Consider the following 21,376-nt stretch of genomic DNA (forward strand, 5'->3'; position numbering starts at 1 on the left):
AGTCCTTGGAGAAGAACACCATGCTTGGCAAAGTACAGGGTCAGTAGAAAAGAGGGAGACCATCAACGAGGTGGATTGACAAAGTGGCTGCAACAATGAGCTCAAGCATTAACAATGATTGTAAGGATGGCGCAGGACCGGGCAGTGATTAGTTCTGTTGTGCACAGTGTCGCTATTAGTGGAAGCCGACTTGACAGCACCTAACAACAACAACAAATATCAGGCTTCCCCTTGAAGTAGGGCATGTCTTCAGATTTCAGCTCTTCTTCATTTATCAGCCTTCATTCATCTTAGTGCTTATACAAATTTGAGTGTACAACCTCCGTATTACCTAACGGGAGTTCCGTGAAGTAGCTGATGATACTTGCCATTGAAAACATTTTGTTTATGGAAGGTGAAGACTGGTAAACCAATGATGATGTCTAACATCTCAGTCTACTTACCGAATGCCTATTTCGGTTTCCTCATGTCTTTGGATATTCTTGTAAATACTTAACACCACTAGACCATGGCAGTTATTTCTACTCTAAAGGATAGGTAATGGAAAATATTGAATTCTATATTATCAGTCATTTCTGTAGAAGGAGCATTTGTCTTTCTACTGGAAAAATAGAAGGCTTCATGATACTACTTAGTGTTTCTGGATGGAATGTGCTTGTGGGGGCAGAATTAAGACCAAAGGAGGAAATTAATTGTTCTGTTTGTTAGGAATGCTTCTGCCTAGCAGTGGATTAAACCGAAAAGGCATTTGTTTTTTATTTACTAAAAGTCTTAAGATTGGCTGTTCCAGGGCTCTTCCCACTGCTTATGTCATCAGCTCCCTAGCTTTTCTGTTGTTTTTTCACCTTCCTTAGCTATCCATGTCTTACCTCTTTGTTTGTTCCCATCTAGACACAGAATAGCTGATTAGCTCAAGGCTTCACATCCCCATTCAAGACAGGAAGAAAGCTGGAAAAGGCGGCTCTGGGGAGGTTTCTTTGCTGGCTTCCTCCTGAAAGGAGGAGCTTTCACAGAAGTCCCTCAGCAGTTTTCCCCTTATTTCTTATTGATCATATTCGGTCTCCTGAGCACCTATTACTGCATGTGATGCTGGGAACACATAAATGTGGCTTTCTAGCTTCACTGGTGGAGGTACCCAGGAATAAGGAGGTGCTGATTGCTGTTGGTTGACTTACTGACAGCATGTGCATCATTGATAGACATATTTTACCTTCTTAGAAAGGAATAACTGTTTTGATTCTTAAAACTGTAACGGTAGAGCAGTGTTTTCATGGAGGAAGAGAGCTTCCTTGCACTAGAGTATTCCAGCTCATCTAAACCCATATATCATGTATAAGATACACAGTTCAGAAATCAAGCATCAAATAAGTGTTTAGGCTCAGTCCACAGTTCTCAAGACTTTTTATTTTTAAATATCAGTACCCATTAATTTACTTGAAAATTATCTTCAGAGCCTCAAAGAGTTTTTGTTTATATAGATTTGTAAATTTTTTTTAGTACTAGGACAAGCTTTCCTGGCACATATGTTTTCTGGAATCCCAATTTCTGGATAAAAACTCAAGTTTTATAATTGACGACATACTGTCAGTTTTCCTTAAAGTGACAAGCTCACTTTTGTTCTCTTTCGAGACTGGTTTTACACAGTGAGCAGATACTGTTTGTAGCCATTCTTTCTAGTAAAACGGTTTTCCATAAAAACAAGTGGGTGATGGAGCTTGAAGCTCAATATAGCACAAGTGCTTTTCCTTGAAGACAGCTGCCATGCTTTGATATTTAGCAGAAGTCTGTGTGTGTACTCCCGTTTCATAACACATAACATTAAAAAGACATACTTCATTTTTTTAGAGTTAATAACGTTAATTTTTACTGCTTCATTAAGGAGATATTTTATGTGAAATTAGCTTTTTTTTTTTTTAATTCTGTGGTGGTCAAGAATACAGTGACCACTAGGACAGTTTGGTGCCACTGCCTTGATTTGTGCTGAGGTGCCAGTAGTTTACCCGCCGTTGTTTTTGTACCCTCAATGCAAATGTCAACGTAATGAAAAAGGCAATAATGTCTTAATATTATTATGAAAATAGTTCTGACCTTGCAGTCCCCCTGAAAGGATCTTGTGCCGTCAGACCACACTTGGAGGTATACTGGGCCAGGTAATGTGTCAGATTTCTGTGTTGCTGAGACTTGGTTTCTTAAATTCCAGCAATTGTGGTTCCTTAAGAATTTTCAAGTAGTGCATTCACTATTTCATTTTCTTTTTTATATCCTTCTTACGCTTTTCATTGTTCTCTTTGTGCTCCTCTCACTGTCTTGTGTTCAGAATTTTTTAAATTCTCTTCTTTTGGATGTTTACTACTATTTTAATTTATTACCATCTATCCATTCTGTGTCAGTGTTATGCAGAGAGCTTCTTTTCTGAGCTGCCTTCCCCTCCCCTCCCCCGTACTGTTTTGTCTAGTCAAATCCGACATGAACGTTAATTAAAAAGAATTGTGCGCTCAGTACTTCTTGGGGAATATAGCATGCTTTCCTGTTCCTGTTTTGGACTCTTTGGCCTCTGGGGAGGAATTTAGTTGTGCAGCACCACCTGGGATAGCAGCCTCATTATCAGTGCTGTTTCTTGCTGCACATCGATACTCAAAAGCTTTTTCCTCTTTTACATTTAAGATTAAATCCATTACTGTCAAGTCGATTCTGACTCATAGCAACCCTATAGGACAGAGTAGAACTGCCCCACAGGGTTTCCAAGGAGCAGCTGGTAAATTCGAACTGCTAACCTTTTGGTTGGCAGCCGAGCTCTTAACCACTGTGCCACCAGGGCCCCACATTTAAAATTAGTGGATAGTAGTAAATATGGGTAAGTATAGAGTGAGGTAAGAATGACTTGAGCTGCTGTTTACTCTGAACACATCTAAGAAAACCACAATATCCTTTAACAATAGTGTACTTTTTTCCCCTGCAGGTGGAACCTATGCAGTGGTTGATTTTTTCTTTTAAATTATGCAGTTGAATCAGCAGGTGTTGTCTACACTTACACAAAGAAATAAAAGGCTTCTCAACATCAGTGTTTACCACTAACGTCTTCTATTTATGTAGTTATTTAGTGGTAATTAATAGCTTAAGAACGTGAAGTCAGATGAAAAATTTTAAGTGGATTTATTACTGAAAACAAACTAAATTTCCCCCTAACAACCTGCTGGATCTGGTAGATTCATTGGTTTTTATTGTTTCCAGAAAAGCATCATAGCATTTTATTAGACAAATACATTACATAGGCCATACACCAAATATTTTTCATTTTTCGTGAGATCACTCACTTTTAGTAAGCTAGAAGGATTCAGCCAAACCACAATTCTTGGGTGGGATGTGCAGGTTAGTATCTGTGGTCTCGAAAGAAGACAGAGCCCCTGTAATGTTTGGCCTTTCTTCCATAAGATAATGATGAACAATGAAATAGTTGCAGGCAGGTAAATGGTATTTTTTGTGAAACATATTTCCCTCTGTCAGTAAGGGGTGGGGTGAATGTGAGGATAGAGACAATTCTGAGAATCCAGGTAAGCAGTGATTAATACCTGGACCTGAGTTGTGGAAGGAAGAACAAAGGTGTTTTGTAGCATTATAGAACATCTGCTAACAGCTCTTCTCTGTCACCCCTCCTTTCTGGCCAGTCTTTCACTATGTTCTGTTTTGAAAACTCCAGTCCACTCCTCTTATATAATGTTACCATTACAGAAGACTTGGACAAAGGCTGCCAGGCTCAGACCTTTGTTTTTCCTCAGTTGTGCTTTTCTGGATGCTGACTTGCTTAGGTTTTACGTCTCAAAGGGTTCCCCAGATCTGGCTTTATTCTGGAAAAAACTCCTTGAACGTTGTTATTTCCCTGGCTGAAGAAATGTGAATAAAGGAAAAACAAAGTTAAGTATATTGGAAGAGATTGTGACAGCGCATGCCAGGGAAATCTCTGCCCATAGGCGGGAATTTAGGACAGCCCCAGTAGAACTCCTCTAGGCCACTGAGAGTTCTTTGACTATCCAGAGAAAACCCATAAGTAGCCTCAGTTTTCAAGGGGTTTAATGAGTACAAGCATTAGCCAGCTCGGATTTTGAGGAGACGACCACTTCTATGAGAATGAAATCCTGGAGCAGCAGTTGGAGCCCTGGATTAAGAATTCAGTGGGCCATATAAGCTCAGAGAACTTTTGCCAAACCAAGCTCATCTCATAGCATGAATCAGCCAGTCAGCCTCTGGAGCAGGATTTTTTACCTGCAACATTATCAGCATTTGGGCTGGATTGTTTTTTGTTGTGGGTGGCTTTTAGTGTGTTGTAGGGTATTTAATTAACATCATCCATGGCCCCTACTGTGGATGCCGGTAGCATGTGCCCAGTTGTGTCAACTAGAAATGTCTCCAGATGTTCCTGAGGAGGCGGGATTGCCCGTGGTGCAGAATTACTAGCCTAGAGAGAACTTGGGAGAGTAGCAACTTCAGTCAGCCATCAGAGTCTTCTTACCCAGTTAATTCCTTGACTTGCTTAGTAGCACGCATTTCTGGTATTCTTCCCACCCTCTTACCCTTCTCCCCCTTGGAGACACCTTTTACTGTCTTCTTCGGAGTGTTTTAGGATTTTCACTGAAAAATTATAAATTTTAAAACTAGAAATTTATATACTTGTAAATTTTAGAGTCAGTTTAGCAATTTATTCAAAAGTCAGCTTAGATTTTTACTGGGATTTCATTGAAACGGTAGTTCAGTTTAGAGAGAATTGACACCTACATAATGAGACGTTTAATGTGTGAACACAGAATATCTGTTCATTTCATTAGGTCTTTAGTTTCTTTCACCAGTGTATTTTGTTTTTTTCCTAGTGTATTGATCTTACACATTCTTTGTTAGATTTGTTCCTCAGTATTTGATTTTTAATGCTATTGTAAATGACAACTCTTTTTTCAATTTAAAATTGCTCACTGCTAGTTTTTTTTTCTTTTTTTTAGTAGGTACAGAGATAAAGCTAAGTTTTTTTATTGCCTTCGCTTCTTGGATCTTTCTAAACTTTTTTAGTTTAGTACCGTTCCTGGTATATTCTTCAGGATTTTCTGTATAAACAATCATGTCTGTGTAAATAAAAGACAGTCTTAATTCTTTCCACTATGGTTACCTTTTACTTTTTTTTTTTTGCCTGATTGAGAACTTAGTATAAGGAAAGCCATCAAACCTGTCTCTTTTCTGGTATGCAGTATAACCCTTAGTATTGGAGCCTTTGTGGCATACTGTTAAGCACTTGGCTGCTAACCGAAAGATTGGCAGTTTGAACCCCCCACCTGCTCTGTAGGAGAAAGATGTGGCCGTCTGCTCCTGCAAAGATTTCCAGCCTTGGAAACCATTAGGGTAGTTCTCCTCTGTCCAGTAGGGTCACTATGAGTCAGAATCGACTCGATGACAACAGTGGTTTTTTTGTTTTGTTTTGTTTTAAAAGAAAGTAAAGCTGTCTAAAGAACAGTCACAGGCTTCTGATCTCTTTGCGTATTATTTCATTGTTACCTGACATTAAAGCTCCTGTTTTTCCCATTTTAGGCCCTGGAGATGTACAAGGATGACTGGAACAAGGTGTCAGAACATGTTGGAAGTCGTACTCAAGATGAATGCATCCTCCACTTTCTGAGGCTTCCCATTGAGGACCCGTACCTTGAGAACTCAGATGCTTCCCTTGGGCCTCTGGCCTACCAGCCTGTCCCCTTCAGTCAGTCAGGAAACCCAGTCATGAGCACTGTTGCTTTCTTGGCATCTGTGGTGGACCCACGTGTGGCATCTGCTGCAGCAAAAGCAGCTTTGGGTATGGACTTGGCTGTGCCATCTCTCCAGCAGCAAAGCTCTTCAGATGGTGGTCTTACACTACATCATATTAAAATTATCTCAAATTTAGATGTTATCAGCTGTTACATTTACTTTTATTATACAATTTACGAAAGTTTCAGAAATTACCCTGTAAAGGTACCATGTACTGTATGAAAGTATTTTAACATTTTAAAGTAAAGCACTTAAATTGTAGTTAAATAATTAAGAGCATTCATTAAGAATTGGAGACACAAAGGAGAGCTTTTCATGTTTTTTTTAATTTTTATTGTGCTTTAAGTGAAAGTTTACAAATCAAGTTTTGGACTCTCATACAGAAATTTATAAGCACCTTGCTATATGCTCGTAATTGCTCTCCCCCTAGTGGGACAGCACACCCCTTCCCTCCTCTATTTCTTTTCGAGTCCGTTTGGTCAGCTTCTGACCCTCTCTACCGTTTCATTTCCCCTTCAGACAGGAGATGCCAAAATAGTCTCATGTACCTACTCGATCCAAGAAGCCCGTTCTTCACCAGTATCATTGTCTATGCCATGGTGTATTTTTGTGATTAACATTTAATTTAATTTTTTTTTTTTTTAGTAATGGGAATCGTTTAATCTTGAGTTGTATTAATTATAACTAGAATGTTCTCACATTATAGAACTTTTTCTTAACTTTAGGGTTGTTTAATCCTTGCATTTTTCTTGTTTATCACTCTAGCCAGCAGATAGCTAGACAAAATTCGGCAGCGGTTTTGATTGTTACTTACAGAAATTTGGAGATCTTTGTAATTTGTAGAACAAGCTACTGTGACATGTAGGGTAAAACCTAGAGTCATAGAATTTCATTACTTATATATGATTATCTCATTTGGCCCTCTCACTTTGCTGGTATAGGGACCAAGTCCCAGAGGTCACTACGCCCAAAATGTTAATGTTGTTTCAGATTTCCTAGTGGTCTTACATTGCAGCAGATGTTTGTGCAATATCCGGTCACTATTCCCTCTTTAGAGAGCCCTGGTGGCTCAGTGGTTAAAGCAGTTAGTGCAAACGGATAGGTCAGCAGTTCAAACCTGCCAGCCACCCCATGGGAGAATGATGTGGCAGTCTGCTTCCATAAAGATTTACAGCCTTGGGCCCTGTGGGGTACTTCTACTCTGTCCTGTAGAGTGGCTGTGTGTCAGGATTGACTCAATGACAGTGGGTTTCGGTTTTGATTACCTCTTTTTTTTTTTCCACAGAGGAGTTTTCTCGGGTTCGGGAGGAGGTACCATTGGAATTGGTTGAAGCTCACGTCAAAAAAGTACAAGACGCAGCACGAGCCTCTGGGAAAGTAGATCCCACCTATGGTCTGGAGAGCAGCTGCATTGCAGGCACAGGGCCTGATGAGCCAGAGAAGCTTGGTAAGTCCGTCCTGCAACCGTAATTGTTCAAAGGACAGGGTTAATAGATGTTGGTATTTTCCTATTGGCTTACTAAAATAATTGGGTTTGCTTGCATTTAAGACTACAAGCAAAAAAGAGTACAGTGATCAGTATAAACCTGTCTTTGAACATTAGTGTTTGATTTTTTTTTTTAGTATTCTGTTCCTTCTTAACTCTCCCTAAGTAGCTAGAACTAAAAAAATTGTCTCATAACTGTTTTAATAGTGTCATAGTGGTAAAGTGTATGATGGTTATTTTTAGCTGTTGGTTTTGAATATGTAAAAATAAGAATACTAAGCGGACTTTTGTAGTTATTTTAGTTTATATTTTGCTGAGTAGGCTTAAGCGCATTGTTGTTTCTGTTTTTTGGTTCTTTTTTTACTTTAACTTAATGAGGAACCGCCAAATTATTTCCCATAGCGGCTGCACTGATTTACGTTGCTGCTAGTAATACATGTTGGTTAACTGTTGTTATTTTTCCTTTTTTTAAATTATAGTCATCCTAGTAGGTGTGAAATATTATCTCATTGTTGTTCTGATATGTGTTACCCTAATGACTGATGATGTTGAGCATCTTCTCGTGTACTTGTTGGCTCATTTTATATCTTTAGAAAAATGTCTACTCATGTCGTCTGCCCATATTTTAAGTGTTCTATTTCTCTATGTTTTGTATTTTTATTTCAACATCGATGTGGTAAAGGTGGCTTTGTAGGAACATAAAGCCCTAGGTTGTTACAGTTCTTCCTTCAGATTCTAGTCATATCTTGTAAATAACTTCACTCTTGTCTTTAAAGCCTGGGGCCCTGAAACACCATGTGTGAGAACACCCTAGGCCAGCGAAGCTGAGAAACAGCATCAGACTGACGTCATGTGGAGTGGGAACTTGGCCACTGTTGGGTTCGAAGGGCTCTTTGAGAGCAATTTCAAGGGGCACTGAAATATAGACTCAAACTTTAGAGCAGCTCATAGTTGGATATTTAACCCCTGAGGATTTGTTATTACTGGCATGGATTTAGGTGACTTGCCTAATGACTCAAGTTTATTAGATGGCAGGATGTGTATTTTTAGGAAGAAATTGTCTTCCATTATATGGTGAAACCTGTGAGAGCCAGAACTTGACGGAACTGCCTTGTTTTTCTAGGTCTTGCCAGTTTTCTACTTTTGACAGAGTGCAGTCTTAACTCTTTTCAGTCACTTGTTTTAGTGAGAAATATTTGCTTTTTCCTTCTCTGACAAGAGCCCACCTTACACAGGTTCCAGCTTTGGCAGCCTTTACTGTATAATACAGTTGTCTGCTTTTGGGAAGACTGTTTTATCAAACCAGGCATTTTGAGTACTTGATATATATCTTTTGCTTTTGTTAATATATGTCTTATAAAACACAGTTCACATCTTCTAATTATTGAGGCTATTTTTTGTGCCTCATACATGGAGAAATAATTCATTGCTGGAGGATTGAAGATACAGAGAAGCATAGTGATTGTTGAAGGGGCACTGTACTTGGGAAGTGCTGTAAGAATTAGCAGAAGGGCACGTGTAATTTTTGACTGAGGAATGCCTCACCTAGAAACTAGGATTTGAATTGAACCCTGACGAAGAGGATTAGAGTGTCACTGAGCCATACAGGTGGAGCAAGTTTTCAATTCTGTAGAACAGTGTGAACAGTGGCTCATTGATGGAAATGGGAGGTTGCTTAGAGTGTAGGAAGTAAACAAAATTGGCTATGATAAAAGGTTTAAATAAGGTCATGGAAAGAGCAGCCTACAAAGGTAGGTTGGAGCTAGGTTACACAGAGTTTGAGGCAAGGCTTGTGAGCTTGAACTGTGTATTGCCAGCATTAAGGAACATTTGAACTTCAGTTACAGGGAATGACATGACCAAAGTCCCAGGGTGTTGAATGAGTTCCTACGGTATGCCATATTCTCTTCTCTGAGAAGAAAAAGATCAGTTAGAGTAGCAATTCTCAAACTTTTGATCTGGATTCCATTATAGTCTTAAAAATATTGAGAAGCCCAAAATGCTTCTTTGTATGTGAGTTATATCTGTTGATATTTATTACATTAATTAAAACTGAGAAACTTTTAAAACATAAGCATATGTAAGTACACATTCCTTGAGCCATCAGAATGATGACTTCGTCTTGTATAATGTAGCCTCTGGAAATTCTCCACACTTGTGAGAAAATGAGAGTGAAAAGGCAAATAACATCTTAACTTGAAAATCATCTTGACCTTAGGGACTCCCAGGGCTACTCAGTCAATACTTTGAGAATCGCTGAATTAAACAAAGACCATGTCCTTCAAGGATATTCAGTTAATGGAGGGAGATGTTGTTAAAAATAAATAATTGGCATATTCTGTGATAATGTGCTATGAGTAGAGGCACATTTAGAGGAAACGCAGCTAGTTGTGTTTGGCTCAATTATGGACACCATCACAAAGGAGGTGGTGACCTTTAAGAATGAAAAAGGAAAAAAGATGGAGGTAGGTCGCATATTCTAGAAAGAGTACCAAGAAGTATGTGGAGGGCAGGTAATGTGGCCAACTGCAGCTGTAGAAATGTGTGTTGAGCTAATTTTGAGGGACTTTTACCTTGTGGAGCCCTGGTGGTGCACTGGTTAAGAGCTTGGCTGCTAACCAAAAGGTCAGCAGTTCGAATCCACCATCCGCTCTTCGGAAACCCTATGGGGCAATTCTACTCTGTCGTATAAGGTCGTTATGAGTCAGAATCGACTCGACAGCAACTTTTTTTTGCCTTGTAATCATTGAGAAGTCATCAGAGAATAGAAGTAGCATGATTCAGTCTGTTTTAAAAAGTAACTGCTGGCAGTAGACAGGTGAGGTGCAGGAAATGGAGAGTGTTCCCATCAAATAATCATAGTTTTTTTTCAGAGAGCATCATTACTTTTTTTTTTTTGTTATATAATAAATATTAGTTACGCTTTTCATTAAAGACAGTTATTTTGCAAGCATTTATTTCTCTCCTCATGCTAACATTCTCAGTTCCTTGAACTCTTTAGGAAATGGTTTCTAGACATCCTGTGAGAAAGGTGTGGTAGGGCTGTAAAGGAATGAGTTCTGGACTGGTGGATGGATGGAAACTCAGCTCTCAGAAAGGTAAAATAGATGCAGGTCTCTCTCAAACTAAAGTGTGCTTTTTGGAATGGGACAAGTGCGGGGGTAGGAGGCCCAGCGCGGATTCCAAAAAATCCTTTCATGTCAAGTTGAATCCAACTCCTAGCAACCCTAGAGGAGAGAGTAGAAGTGCCCCGTACGGTTTCCAAGGCTGTAAGTCTTTACAGAAACAGACTGCCACATCTTTCTTCAGTGGAGCGGCTGATGGGTTTCAATCGCTGGGTGCTTAACCACTGCACCAGAGCAGATTAGGGGTGTCAGGATTTGTGGGAGATGGAGCAAGAGCTAGAGCAGGGTCTAAGTGGAATGCGATGGTAGTTTCTTTTTCTGGTGTCTGAAGAAACTCTGATCATGGATGCCAGCTACTTTGCTTCTCATCCTTGCCTGAGGTTCATTCAGAAGTTCAGTTAGGTATATTAGTGCCATATCGCTGCATAATGGATTATGACAGAGTCAGTGACCTCAAACAGGATGTGTTTAGTACCTCACAGTTCAGTTAGGTATATTAGTGCCGTATCGCTGCATAACGGATTATGACAGAGTCAATGACCTCAAACAGGATGTGTTTATTACCTCACAGTTTAGTTAGGTATATTAGTGCCATATCGCTGCATAACGGATTATGACAGAGTTAATGACCTCAAACAGGATGTGTTTAGTACCTCACAGTTTAGCCAGGTATATTAATGCCGTATCGCTGCATAACGGATTATGACAGAGTCAAGGACCTCAAACAGGATGTGTTTATTACCTCACAGTTTAGTTAGGTATATTAGTGCCGTATCGCTGCATAACGGATTATTACAGAGTCAAGGACCTCAAACAGGATGTGTTTATTACCTCACAGTTTAGTTAGGTATATTAGTGCCGTATCGCTGCATAACGGATTATGACAGAGTCAAGGACCTCAAACAGGATGTGTTTATTACCTCACAGTTCAGTCAGGTATATTAGTGCCATATCGCTGCATAACGGATTATTACAGAGTCAATGACCTCAAACAGGATGTGTTTATTACCTCACAGTTTAGTTAGGTATATTAGTGCCGTATCGCTGCATAACGGATTATGACAGAGTTAATGACCTCAAACACGATGTGTTTAGTACCTCACAGTTTAGCCAGGTATATTAATGCCGTATCGCTGCATAACGGATTATGACAGAGTCAAGGACCTCAAACAGGATGTGTTTATTACCTCACAGTTTAGTTAGGTATATTAGTGCCGTATCGCTGCATAACAGATTATTACAGAGTCAAGGACCTCAAACAGGATGTGTTTATTACCGCACAGTTTAGTTAGGTATATTAGTGCCGTATCGCTGCATAACGGATTATTACAGAGTCAAGGACCTCAAACAGGATGTGTTTATTACCTCACAGTTCAGTCAGGTATATTAGTGCCATATCGCTGCATAACGGATTATTACAGAGTCAATGACCTCAAACAGGATGTGTTTATTACCTCACAGTTTAGTTAGGTATATTAGTGCCATATTGCTGCATAACGAATTATTACAGAGTTAATGACCTCAAACAAGATGTGTTTATTACCTCACAGTTCTGAGTCAGAAATTTGTGCACAGCTTAACTGAGTTCTCTGCTTGGTGTCTCTTAGTTAAGCTCTTAGCAGACGTCTCCTTAGAAGTCCGAGTACTGTCTCCAGGTTGTTCCCGTTACGTAGGATCTGCCCTTAATTGCAGCAGCATCATATTAATAGAGATATTTATGTAACTGTTCATGTTGGAATCATAGATAATAAAACAGCTGACATCAAATTTGACCTGCCTTACCATAAAGAAAACGAGTCCGTAGATTTTTTGGAACATGATGCTATGGGTTGTGGGTAGTCATTTCAAAAGGAGATACCTTGGGGAAAAAAAATATCATACTGCTTTTCTCCCACATAGTACTTACTCACTTTAATTAAGCTAACTCAACAAAGTTGGCCTAATGCACATTCAATTCAGAGTAACTTGTGAAGCTTTTTGCTGGAGTCCCTGGGTGGTACAGACAGTTAAGCTCTGAGCTATTGGTGATTTGAACCCATTCGGAAGTGCTGTGGAAGAAAGGCCTGGTGGTTGGCTCCTGAAAGACTGCTACAGCCATGACAGCCCTGTGGGATTCAGTTCTACTCTGAAACACATGGGGTCGCCATGTGTTGGAATTGACTCTAGGAAAACCTTTTCTTTTCCCTCCAATTTTTTTTGAATTTGTGAAACATTTGACTTTTTAACCCCATTGTATGGGGGGTTTTTTGTTTTTGTTTCCTTGTTCAGATCTCTCTGTTATATATATTACATGTATATTTTTCTTTTCGTGATTTTTTTTTCTTTTTTGTGCTTTTATAGAGCAAATTAGTTTCCTGTTCAATAGTTTAGACACAAATTGTTCCATGACATTGGTTGTAATCCCCACAATACGTCAGCATCCTCATTACCACCCTGAGTTCTCCACTTGAGTTCATCTGATTTTCTTGCCCCTTCCTGCCTTCTCATCTTTGTTTTTGAGCAGATGTTGCCCTTTTGGTCTCATATAGATGATTGTTACAAGGAACACTTTCCTCACGGGTGTTATTGTTTCTTTTATAGGCCTGTCTATTATGTGCCTGAAAGGTGATCTCCAGGAGTGGCTTCAGTTAGAAAAGTGTTTAAGGGCCATAGTCTCAGGGGTTCCTCCAGTCTCTCTCAGATCAGTAAATCTGGTCTTTTTTATTAATTTGAATTTTATTCTACTTTTTTTCCCCCCACTCTAGCTGGAACCTTCTATTGTGATCCTGGTCAGAGCAGTGAGTAGTGGTAGCCAGGCACCATCTAGTTCTTTTGGTCTCAGGCTAGTGGATGCTATGGTTCCCACGGTCCATTAGTCCTTTGAACTAATTGTTTCTTTGAATCTTTGGTTTTTTTTCACTCTCCTTGCTTAATGTCCTTGCTTAACTCCTTACTTTATTATGGCCTGGCCCTATGAGTAACACTGCTTTAGAAAATTGAAATTTTGTTCTCAAAGTGGATAGACCAGGTTACATTCCCACCAGCAACAATTGACCTGACGCTTCCTAATGTCAGATTTTGCTGATCTTGTGGTGTAAAATGATGTTTTATTGTGTTCTTTAATTAATAATATATTTCTCTGATATCTAAGTTGAGCATCTTTTCTTGCATTTATTAGTCATAAGTAATTCTGTAAAACAACTGTTCTAATTTTCTGCTCACTTTTTTCCTATGAGGTTCATCTTTTTCTCTATAAATTCTGTGTGTTAATCTTTACTAGTTAATGTGCTGCACATGTCTTATGCCATTTTGTTAACCTGTCTCTACTTTGTTTTTGCTGTCTTTAAATGAAAAGACGTCCTCGATTTTAGTAGCATCAAATCTGTCTTTTTTTAAGGTTAGCACTTTTTGTGTCCTCAAGATACTATTCAAGACCATAGGTTCTCAGTAAATATTTGTTTTATTGAACAAGTGTTTGATATATTTTAGCTGTTATGATTGTTAGAGAAGTAATGAATTGAGGATTATTTGTCGTCTTATAATTAAACCGTTTTCAAGTTGCAGAATGTTTTCATCAATAGCAAGATGACCTTAATGGGCTCAGTAACAATTTACCGAGCTGAATTAAAAATGGCATCTCCTCCCTAAAGAATAAGAATAAAATCCATATTCCTCCACAAAAAAAAGATATTATTAAAGTTTGTATCTTTATCTAGAATTGATTTTGATAATCATTGAAATGAATTTGCTTTTCTATATTAATTTTCTAGCCATTCACCTTGCTAAACCCTGTGATTATTTCTAAAAACTTACCTGCAGATTCTTCTATACAGTTTTATTCTCTGCAAATCCTCACTCTTCTTTCCCTTCCAGTCCTCTTCCTTTAGTTTCTTTTTTCAATTGACTACACTGACCAGGACCTCCAGGCCAATATGAATCAGAAGTAGCAATACTGGTATCTTTGTCTTACTCTTGATTTTAAAGGGAATACTGTTGACATCTCTCCATGAAGAATGTCATTTGCTATAGATTATTGTTAACAATCTTTCCGGGGCTCAGAAATTTTCCATGCAGCCTTTGTTTTCCAGGAACTTTGATCATGACGGCCTTTGAGCTTAATCAAATACTTCCAGTGTATCTGATGAAATGGATTTGTAGACTTACTGATATTAAATCACTCTTCTGTTACTGTCATGGTATATTATTTTGTCATAGTGTATTACCTTTTTAAAATACTACTGAATTTTTTTTTTTCCCCAGTAATTTTGCTTAGGAGTTTTTCATTTGTGATTATGAGTGGGATTTAGACTAGTGACCTGTAATTTTCCTTATATGTTGTCTTTCCCAATTTGTGAATCTAGGTTTTACTGGCTTCATAGTATGACTTAGTGATATTTTCTTCTTGAATAGATTTTCTATTCTGATTTTTCAGTTTTACAGGCATGAAGTTCTTCAAAGTACTTTGTTACGTCCTTTTTAGACCTTTGCTTTATCAGTATTTAGGATGTTTCTACCTATTCCTAATACAGTTTGTTTTTTCTCTCTCTTGATCAGGCATAGTACAGGTTTATCCATTTTATTTGTCATTTCAAAGAACCAACTTTTGGGTATATCAATCTTTATTGTATTTTTGTTTTATATTTGATTTCTTCTCTCATTTTTTTTGTTTTTATGCTTTTTAAAAATGGACATACAGCTAATTAACTTTGAACTATCTTTCTTTTCTAATGTAATAAGTCGTACATTTCCCTCTAAATACTACCTCTACTGTATCCTATAATTAAAGTTCCCATGCACAGAGAATTTTATCTTTCTAGTTTGAATTTCTGACTTCATTACATGGTGGTGAAAGAGCTTGATCTTTAAGGCATTGATTTTTTTTTGTTGTTGTTTGTTTTTTTGAAATATGTGAAGACTTGTTTTATGATCCAATTTGCAATTAATATATTTTTAAAATTCCATGTGAGCTTGAAATTGATGTATGTATATTCTGTAATTGGTGTGTGTAAAATTCTGTACGTGTACATTAGACCATCTTGTTAGTTGTGTTCTTATCTGCTGTATATTTTATTGTTAGATGAGAGGGATTTGTTGAAATCCCCCTCTATGATAGTAGGTTTTCATTTTCTCCCTGCTGTTCTATCAGTTTTGCTTTATATATTTTGATACTATGTCATTAGAAAAAAAAAAGTTTTTTTTTTTTTAATGTCATTAGATTCCTGTAATTCCTATTATAGAAATATGGTAACTTTCTGGTGAAATAAACTTTTTTTTTTCATTGTGTTGTAACCCTTTATTTCTAACAATGCCCTCTTCTTAATGCCTGTATTGACTAATAAAACCACTTGCTGTTGAGGCAATTCCAACTCTTGGCAGCCCCATATATGTCAGAATAGAACTGTACTCCAAACAGTTTTCAATGGCAGATTTTTCAGAAATAGATTGCCAGGCCTTTCTTCCAAGGAGCCTCTGGGTGGACTCCAACCACAGTTCAAGTTAGCAGCTAACAGTTTAGCGCCCCCAAGGACTCCATGTTGACTTACAGTATTATAGAAAGACCACCCATTCCTTGGTTTCATTTTTGCCTGCCATGTCCTTTTCTGTGCTTCCATATTTCCCATCTTCCTATCCTTTATCTGGGTCATTTCTTAGATATGTTTTCTCTTCTCCTGGTCTAATCTCCTGTTTAATCTGACTTTCATTTCCAGATATTTCTTTTGATTCTTTGATTATTTTTTTAAGTCTCTCATCACTTTTAATAAATTCTGTTGTTGATTGGTGATGTTTGTGATTCTGTCTGTTATTTATTCACACATTGCATCTGTGGGTATTCTATATTCAGGGTCTAATATTGGCACTTTTTGGTTATAAATCTGTTTATTAATGAATGTTTTTGCTCTTGGTCTTAGTGGCTAATCTTATTGGTGTTTGTTCTTTCTGGGCTTGTTACTTGGAAGCTCTCTTGGCCAAAATTGGAGATTAAAAAAATTATCCTGCCGAGGATTTCCTTCTGCTTCTAGTAGCCAGAGATTGGCACTCACTTGGGGCCACCTTGGCCAACCTTGTGGCTGACACTCTGCAGGCATCCTAGCCTTTCCTAACCCGGATCTAGCTAGTCCACAGCTCAGTTTCCTGATGGTAGGCTCGCACAGGCAGCTATATCTCAGTGACCCTGTCCCTCCAGTTGCCCAATGCTCAGGTTCTGGCCCTGAGTTGGCCACACAGTGTTGCCAGTTCTATATAGTAGGCTTTTGGTAATTTTTGAAAGGTGGTGATCCTTATAGGCGTCTTTACCTCATGTGAGATTCATGATGTCTGAAAATATCATATCCTTTCTAGGTTTTTGTTGTTCTTTAGTGGAAGGGTCTCTTGGAGTTCCTACTGAGCCATAATTCAAAAAGCAAGGTTTGATTCCTTCTACAGAAATTAGAGAAAGGGGGGTTTTACTGTTAATTCAATACTTTGAACATTCTTTGTTATTCGTAAGTATATCTGTTTAAATATTCTTAGGGTAAATTCTATTACCCAGTTATTTATAAGACTCTGATATAAAACTTTAAGCTGTAGGATATTTGAACATTTTTGTTTAAATCTGTGACAGATCTTTATTACGTTTGAAATACTTGTTTTTTTTATAAAGTTCTGGAACCAAAAATACTTATCTGGTTATCTTATGTTTTTATTTTAAAAATCTTCATTAACATCCTGCCTGCAGGGTATAGTTAAGACCTCCTTAGTACCACATTCAGGGCATGTCGTTATGCATCCCTTGCCAGCGTTATTCCTCCTTTCTGATTTCTCCCTTCTGTCCTTTCCATTCTAGTGCTGACCTCTAACTTGGATTTATCTTGCACCCTTGTGGCTTTTTGTCTCCTTCGTTGAAATGACTTTCGCTATACATGTACTACCATTGCTCCCCCCAGTACTCACAGCCTTTTGCCTAGAAAACGCTCGTGCAGTCTTCATCACACAAACCTTGCCTTGGCTGACACAGTCTCGCCCTCTGTGCTTCCCCCCATCTCGTGTGCTCGCAGGTGACTCCGTTGTGCTCTGGTGGATTTGGCAATTTGTGCTTCCACCCAGAATGTGGTGCTTTTGAGGTTCCAGTGAAGATCTTGCTCAACATTGTTTCCCTAGTACCTCACTCAAAATACATACCTGTTCTGTATCTGTTAAATAATAATGAATTGTCTCTTTTTTTGCTTTTTGATTTTTTAAAACTTTTTAGTGTTCTATACAGAAAAGTGAAAATCCTAAGTGGTGCAGCTCAGTGCATTTTCACAAATTGAACACCCACATGTAAACAGCCTGCCAGCACCCCAGGAGGCCCCCTTGGGTTCCTTCCTGTCTCTACTCGTCCCTTCCCCAGTTAACCATTGCCTTGATTTCTAACGTCATAGATTACTTGTGCCTGCTTTTAAATTTTAAACTAATAGAATTGTAAAGTATGTGTTGTTTTCTATCTGACTGCTTTTGTCAGCCTTATGGTTGTGAGATTCATCCTTGTTTCTGTGGGTAGTTGTATTTCAGACACTCTCATAGCTGTATAATATATTTTACTATTGTTTTTTCATATTGGATTACTTGTTCTTATTCTTTTACTTGTAGAAGGAGCTGAAGAGGAAAAAGTGGAAACAGACACTGATGGTCAGCAGCCTGAAAAGGTCAAGTCTGTCCATTTGAATTCTCCCACAACAGAAAAGCCACAGAGAGCTTACCTTTCAGAGCGTAACAGCGTGGGTTTTTGTTTTTCTCCCCCACATCTTTCGAGCCCCTTGCAGGGGACTATAAATGGTCCTCCATCAGCCACTTAGACTTTGCTACTTTGAGGTATAGTTCTCCCAAGGCATAAGTAGGACATTTTATATTTGTTGGTTGGTTGAGAATTTATCCAACCTGAGCCATAGTTGGGAATAGGAATACAAAATGTTATGATTCTTAGGAATACCGAATTGTAAATTTAGACCTGTGACGAAAGAGAATAACACAATAATGAGAGATTTTCTATGACAGTTAACAGTCAGCAGAAAAATATTTAGAAAAGTCTTCATGAGAAGGCAGTGTTTGAACTAGGTTTTAAAGAGCAGGTACAACTATGAAACTTGAAATAGAGGATAGAGAATGAAAGACTCCACTTGGCTGAGGAGGGAGACACTAAAGTCAGTATGTGGAAGGCATCAAAGTCCCCAGTATGTTGTGACCTGATTCCTGTGTCAAAGAGGCTGTAAACTATAAGATGAACTAGGCAGATCCGGACTTGACAGCCTTTCCAGGGTCTGGGTCTTTCCTCCTCCTCCACACTGCCATAGTACATGGTAGCTGTCAGTCACTGTTTCAATAAATATATACAAGCAAGGATTTAAGGCCTCAATTACATGTAGTGTTTTGAAATTGTATAGAGGTAAGGAGAGAGGATGAGAATAATAGTAAAATTCATTACATTTCCTACAAAGTTCCAAGTACTATACCTTGGGCTTTACACACATCATTTCCTCTAATTCCTGAAACAACCTTATCAAGTCAATGATAGTATCTTCCTTTTTGTTTTTGTCCAAGGACACAGATATATAAAAATCAGCAAATGATATCAAATACTGACCTGAGAAATTGAGGTTTTCAGTCCCCAGAGCATGATCATCACTGTTCTGTTGCAGCTCTCCCTAAAAACCATTAGCAAATGACTATTAAATGGTTTGGGCAGCCTTTTAGGGGCCCTGTTGGTACAGCTGTAAAAGTGCTCAGCTGCTAGCCAGAAGATAAGCAGTTCGAACCTACCACAGGAGAAAGATGTGGCAGTCTGCTGGTATTAAGATCTGAAACCTTGGAAACCCTTTGGGGCAATTCTGTTCTGTCCTGTAGGGTTGCTATGAGTTAGAATTGACTCAACAGCAGTGGGTTTGTTTTTTGGTGGGTCAGCTTTTTATTCCAGCAACATCATCTTGCTTCTTGGTTGATGTCTTGGAATTTAAATGCTTTTGGGCTATTTGAACAGTTATTTATTTGTTAAGTTTATTCATCTGTTTACTTAATAATACCAATTAATTCCCCTGACATTGCTTTGACAATTGTAACTTTGGATTGGTAGTTGGAAAATATAGCCTGGGTGTTAGAAATAATGCTGGAGATCACATGATAGAATTGTCAAGACTAACTACTTCATTGCATATACCTTTTTTCAACAACGTAAATGGCGACTATACATGTGGACCTTGCCTAATGGAATACACAGGGATCAAATTGACTATGTCTGTGGAAAGAGAGAGTGCAGAAGCTCAGTATCGTCAGTTGTCAGAACACGGCCAGGGACCGACTGCAGTACAGATCATCAGTTGCTCATATGCAAGTTCAAGTTGAAGCTGAAGAAAATTAGAACAAGTCCATGAGAGCCAAACTACGACCTTGAGTGTATCCCACCATCTCAGTAATAGACTTGACACATGGAACACTGATGACCAAAGACCAGACGAGTTGTGGGATGACATCAAGGATATCATACATGAAGAAAGCAAAAGATCATTAAAAAGACAAAGAAAGAAAAGACCAAAATGTGTGTCAGAAGAGACCTGAAACTTTCTCTTAAACATGGAGTAGCTAAAGAAATGATGAAATAAAAGACCTGAACAGAATATTTCAAAGGGCAGTTGGAGAAGACAAAGTATTAAAATGAAATGTGAGACTACCTGGAGTTACAAAACCAAAGCAAAGAAAACCCTCAGCATTTCTCAAGCTGAAATAACTGAAGATTTGAGCAGGAGTTGCAATATTGAAGAGTTCTACAGGGAAAACAAGGAAGGGTGCAGAAAGCATGAAAAGAAGATGGGAGGAATATACAGAGTCACTGTGCCAAAAAGAATTGTTCGACATTCAACCATTTCAGGAGGCTGGGTATGATCAAAAACCAATGGTACCGAAGGAAGAAATCCAAGCTGCACTGAAGGCATTGGCAAAAAACAAGGCTCCGTGAATTGACAGAACACCAACTGAGATGTTTCAGCAGATGGATGCAACGCGGGAAGCGGTCACTAATCTATGCCAGGAAATTTGGAAGACAGCTACCCGGCCATCCGACCAGAAGAGATCCATATACATGCCCTTTCTGAAGGTGAGGCAGTGGAATATGAAAAGTATCGAACGAGATTATTAGTATCACAAGCAAGTAAAATTTTGCTGAAGATAATTAAAAAATCATTGCAGCAATACATTGATAGGGAACTGTCAGAAATTCAAGCTGGATTCAGAAGAGGATGTGGAACAAGGAATATCACTGAGGTCAGATGGATCTTGGCTGAAAGCAGAGAATACCAGAAAGATGTTTACCTGTATTTTGTTGACTATGCAAAGGCATTCGACTGTGTGGATGATAACAAATTACGGATAACTTTTTGAAGGATGGGAATTCCAGAACACTTTATTTATGTGGAACCTGTATATAGACCAAGAGGCGTCATTCGAACAGAACAAGGCGATAGTGAGTCATTTGAAATCAGTAAAGGTGTGCGTCAGGGTTGTATCCTCTCACCATGCTTATTCAGTCTGTATGCTGAGCAAATAACCTGAGAAGCTGGACTATATGAAGAATGTGGCATCAAGATTGGAGGAAGACTCATTAACAACATGCGATATGATACGCACACAGCCTTGTTTGCTGAAAGCAAAGAGGACTTGAAACACTTAACTGATGAAGATCGAAGACTATAGTAAGGGTTATACCTTAACATAAAGAAAACAAAAATCCTCACAGCTGGGCCAATAAGCAACAACATGATAAACAGAGAAAAGATTGAAGTTGTCAAGGATTTCATTTTACTTGGATCCACAGTCAGCGCCCATGGAAGCAGCAGTCAAGAAACCAGACAACATATTGCACTGGGCAGATCTTCTGCAAAAGACCTCTTTAAACTATTAGAATGTAAAGATGTCATTTTGAGGGCTAAGGTGCAACTGATCTAAGCCATAGTATTTTCAGTTGCCCTGTGTGCATGTGAAAGCAGGACAATAAATAAGA

General features: G+C 38.5%; 1 protein-coding gene across 3 annotated transcripts in view; it reads left to right on the forward strand.

Annotated features, from left to right (window-relative positions):
- The window catches only part of SMARCC1 (SWI/SNF related, matrix associated, actin dependent regulator of chromatin subfamily c member 1), a 173,113-nt gene that overhangs the window by 114,040 nt on the left and 37,697 nt on the right, over positions 1-21,376 (forward strand). For 2 of the 3 annotated variants that reach the window (XM_023547771.2, XM_023547772.2), the window contains exons 20-22: positions 5,569-5,827; positions 7,067-7,228; positions 17,980-18,107. In XM_023547771.2, the coding sequence (XP_023403539.1) occupies positions 5,569-5,827; positions 7,067-7,228; positions 17,980-18,107 (549 nt within the window). The remainder of the gene's footprint in view (positions 1-5,568; positions 5,828-7,066; positions 7,229-17,979; positions 18,108-21,376) is intronic. The other variant, XM_003409685.4, reaches the window with a different exon arrangement.

This window comes from Loxodonta africana, chromosome 22, assembly GCF_030014295.1.
Source record: "Loxodonta africana isolate mLoxAfr1 chromosome 22, mLoxAfr1.hap2, whole genome shotgun sequence".
In the NCBI taxonomy this organism is placed as follows: Eukaryota; Metazoa; Chordata; class Mammalia; order Proboscidea; family Elephantidae; genus Loxodonta; species Loxodonta africana.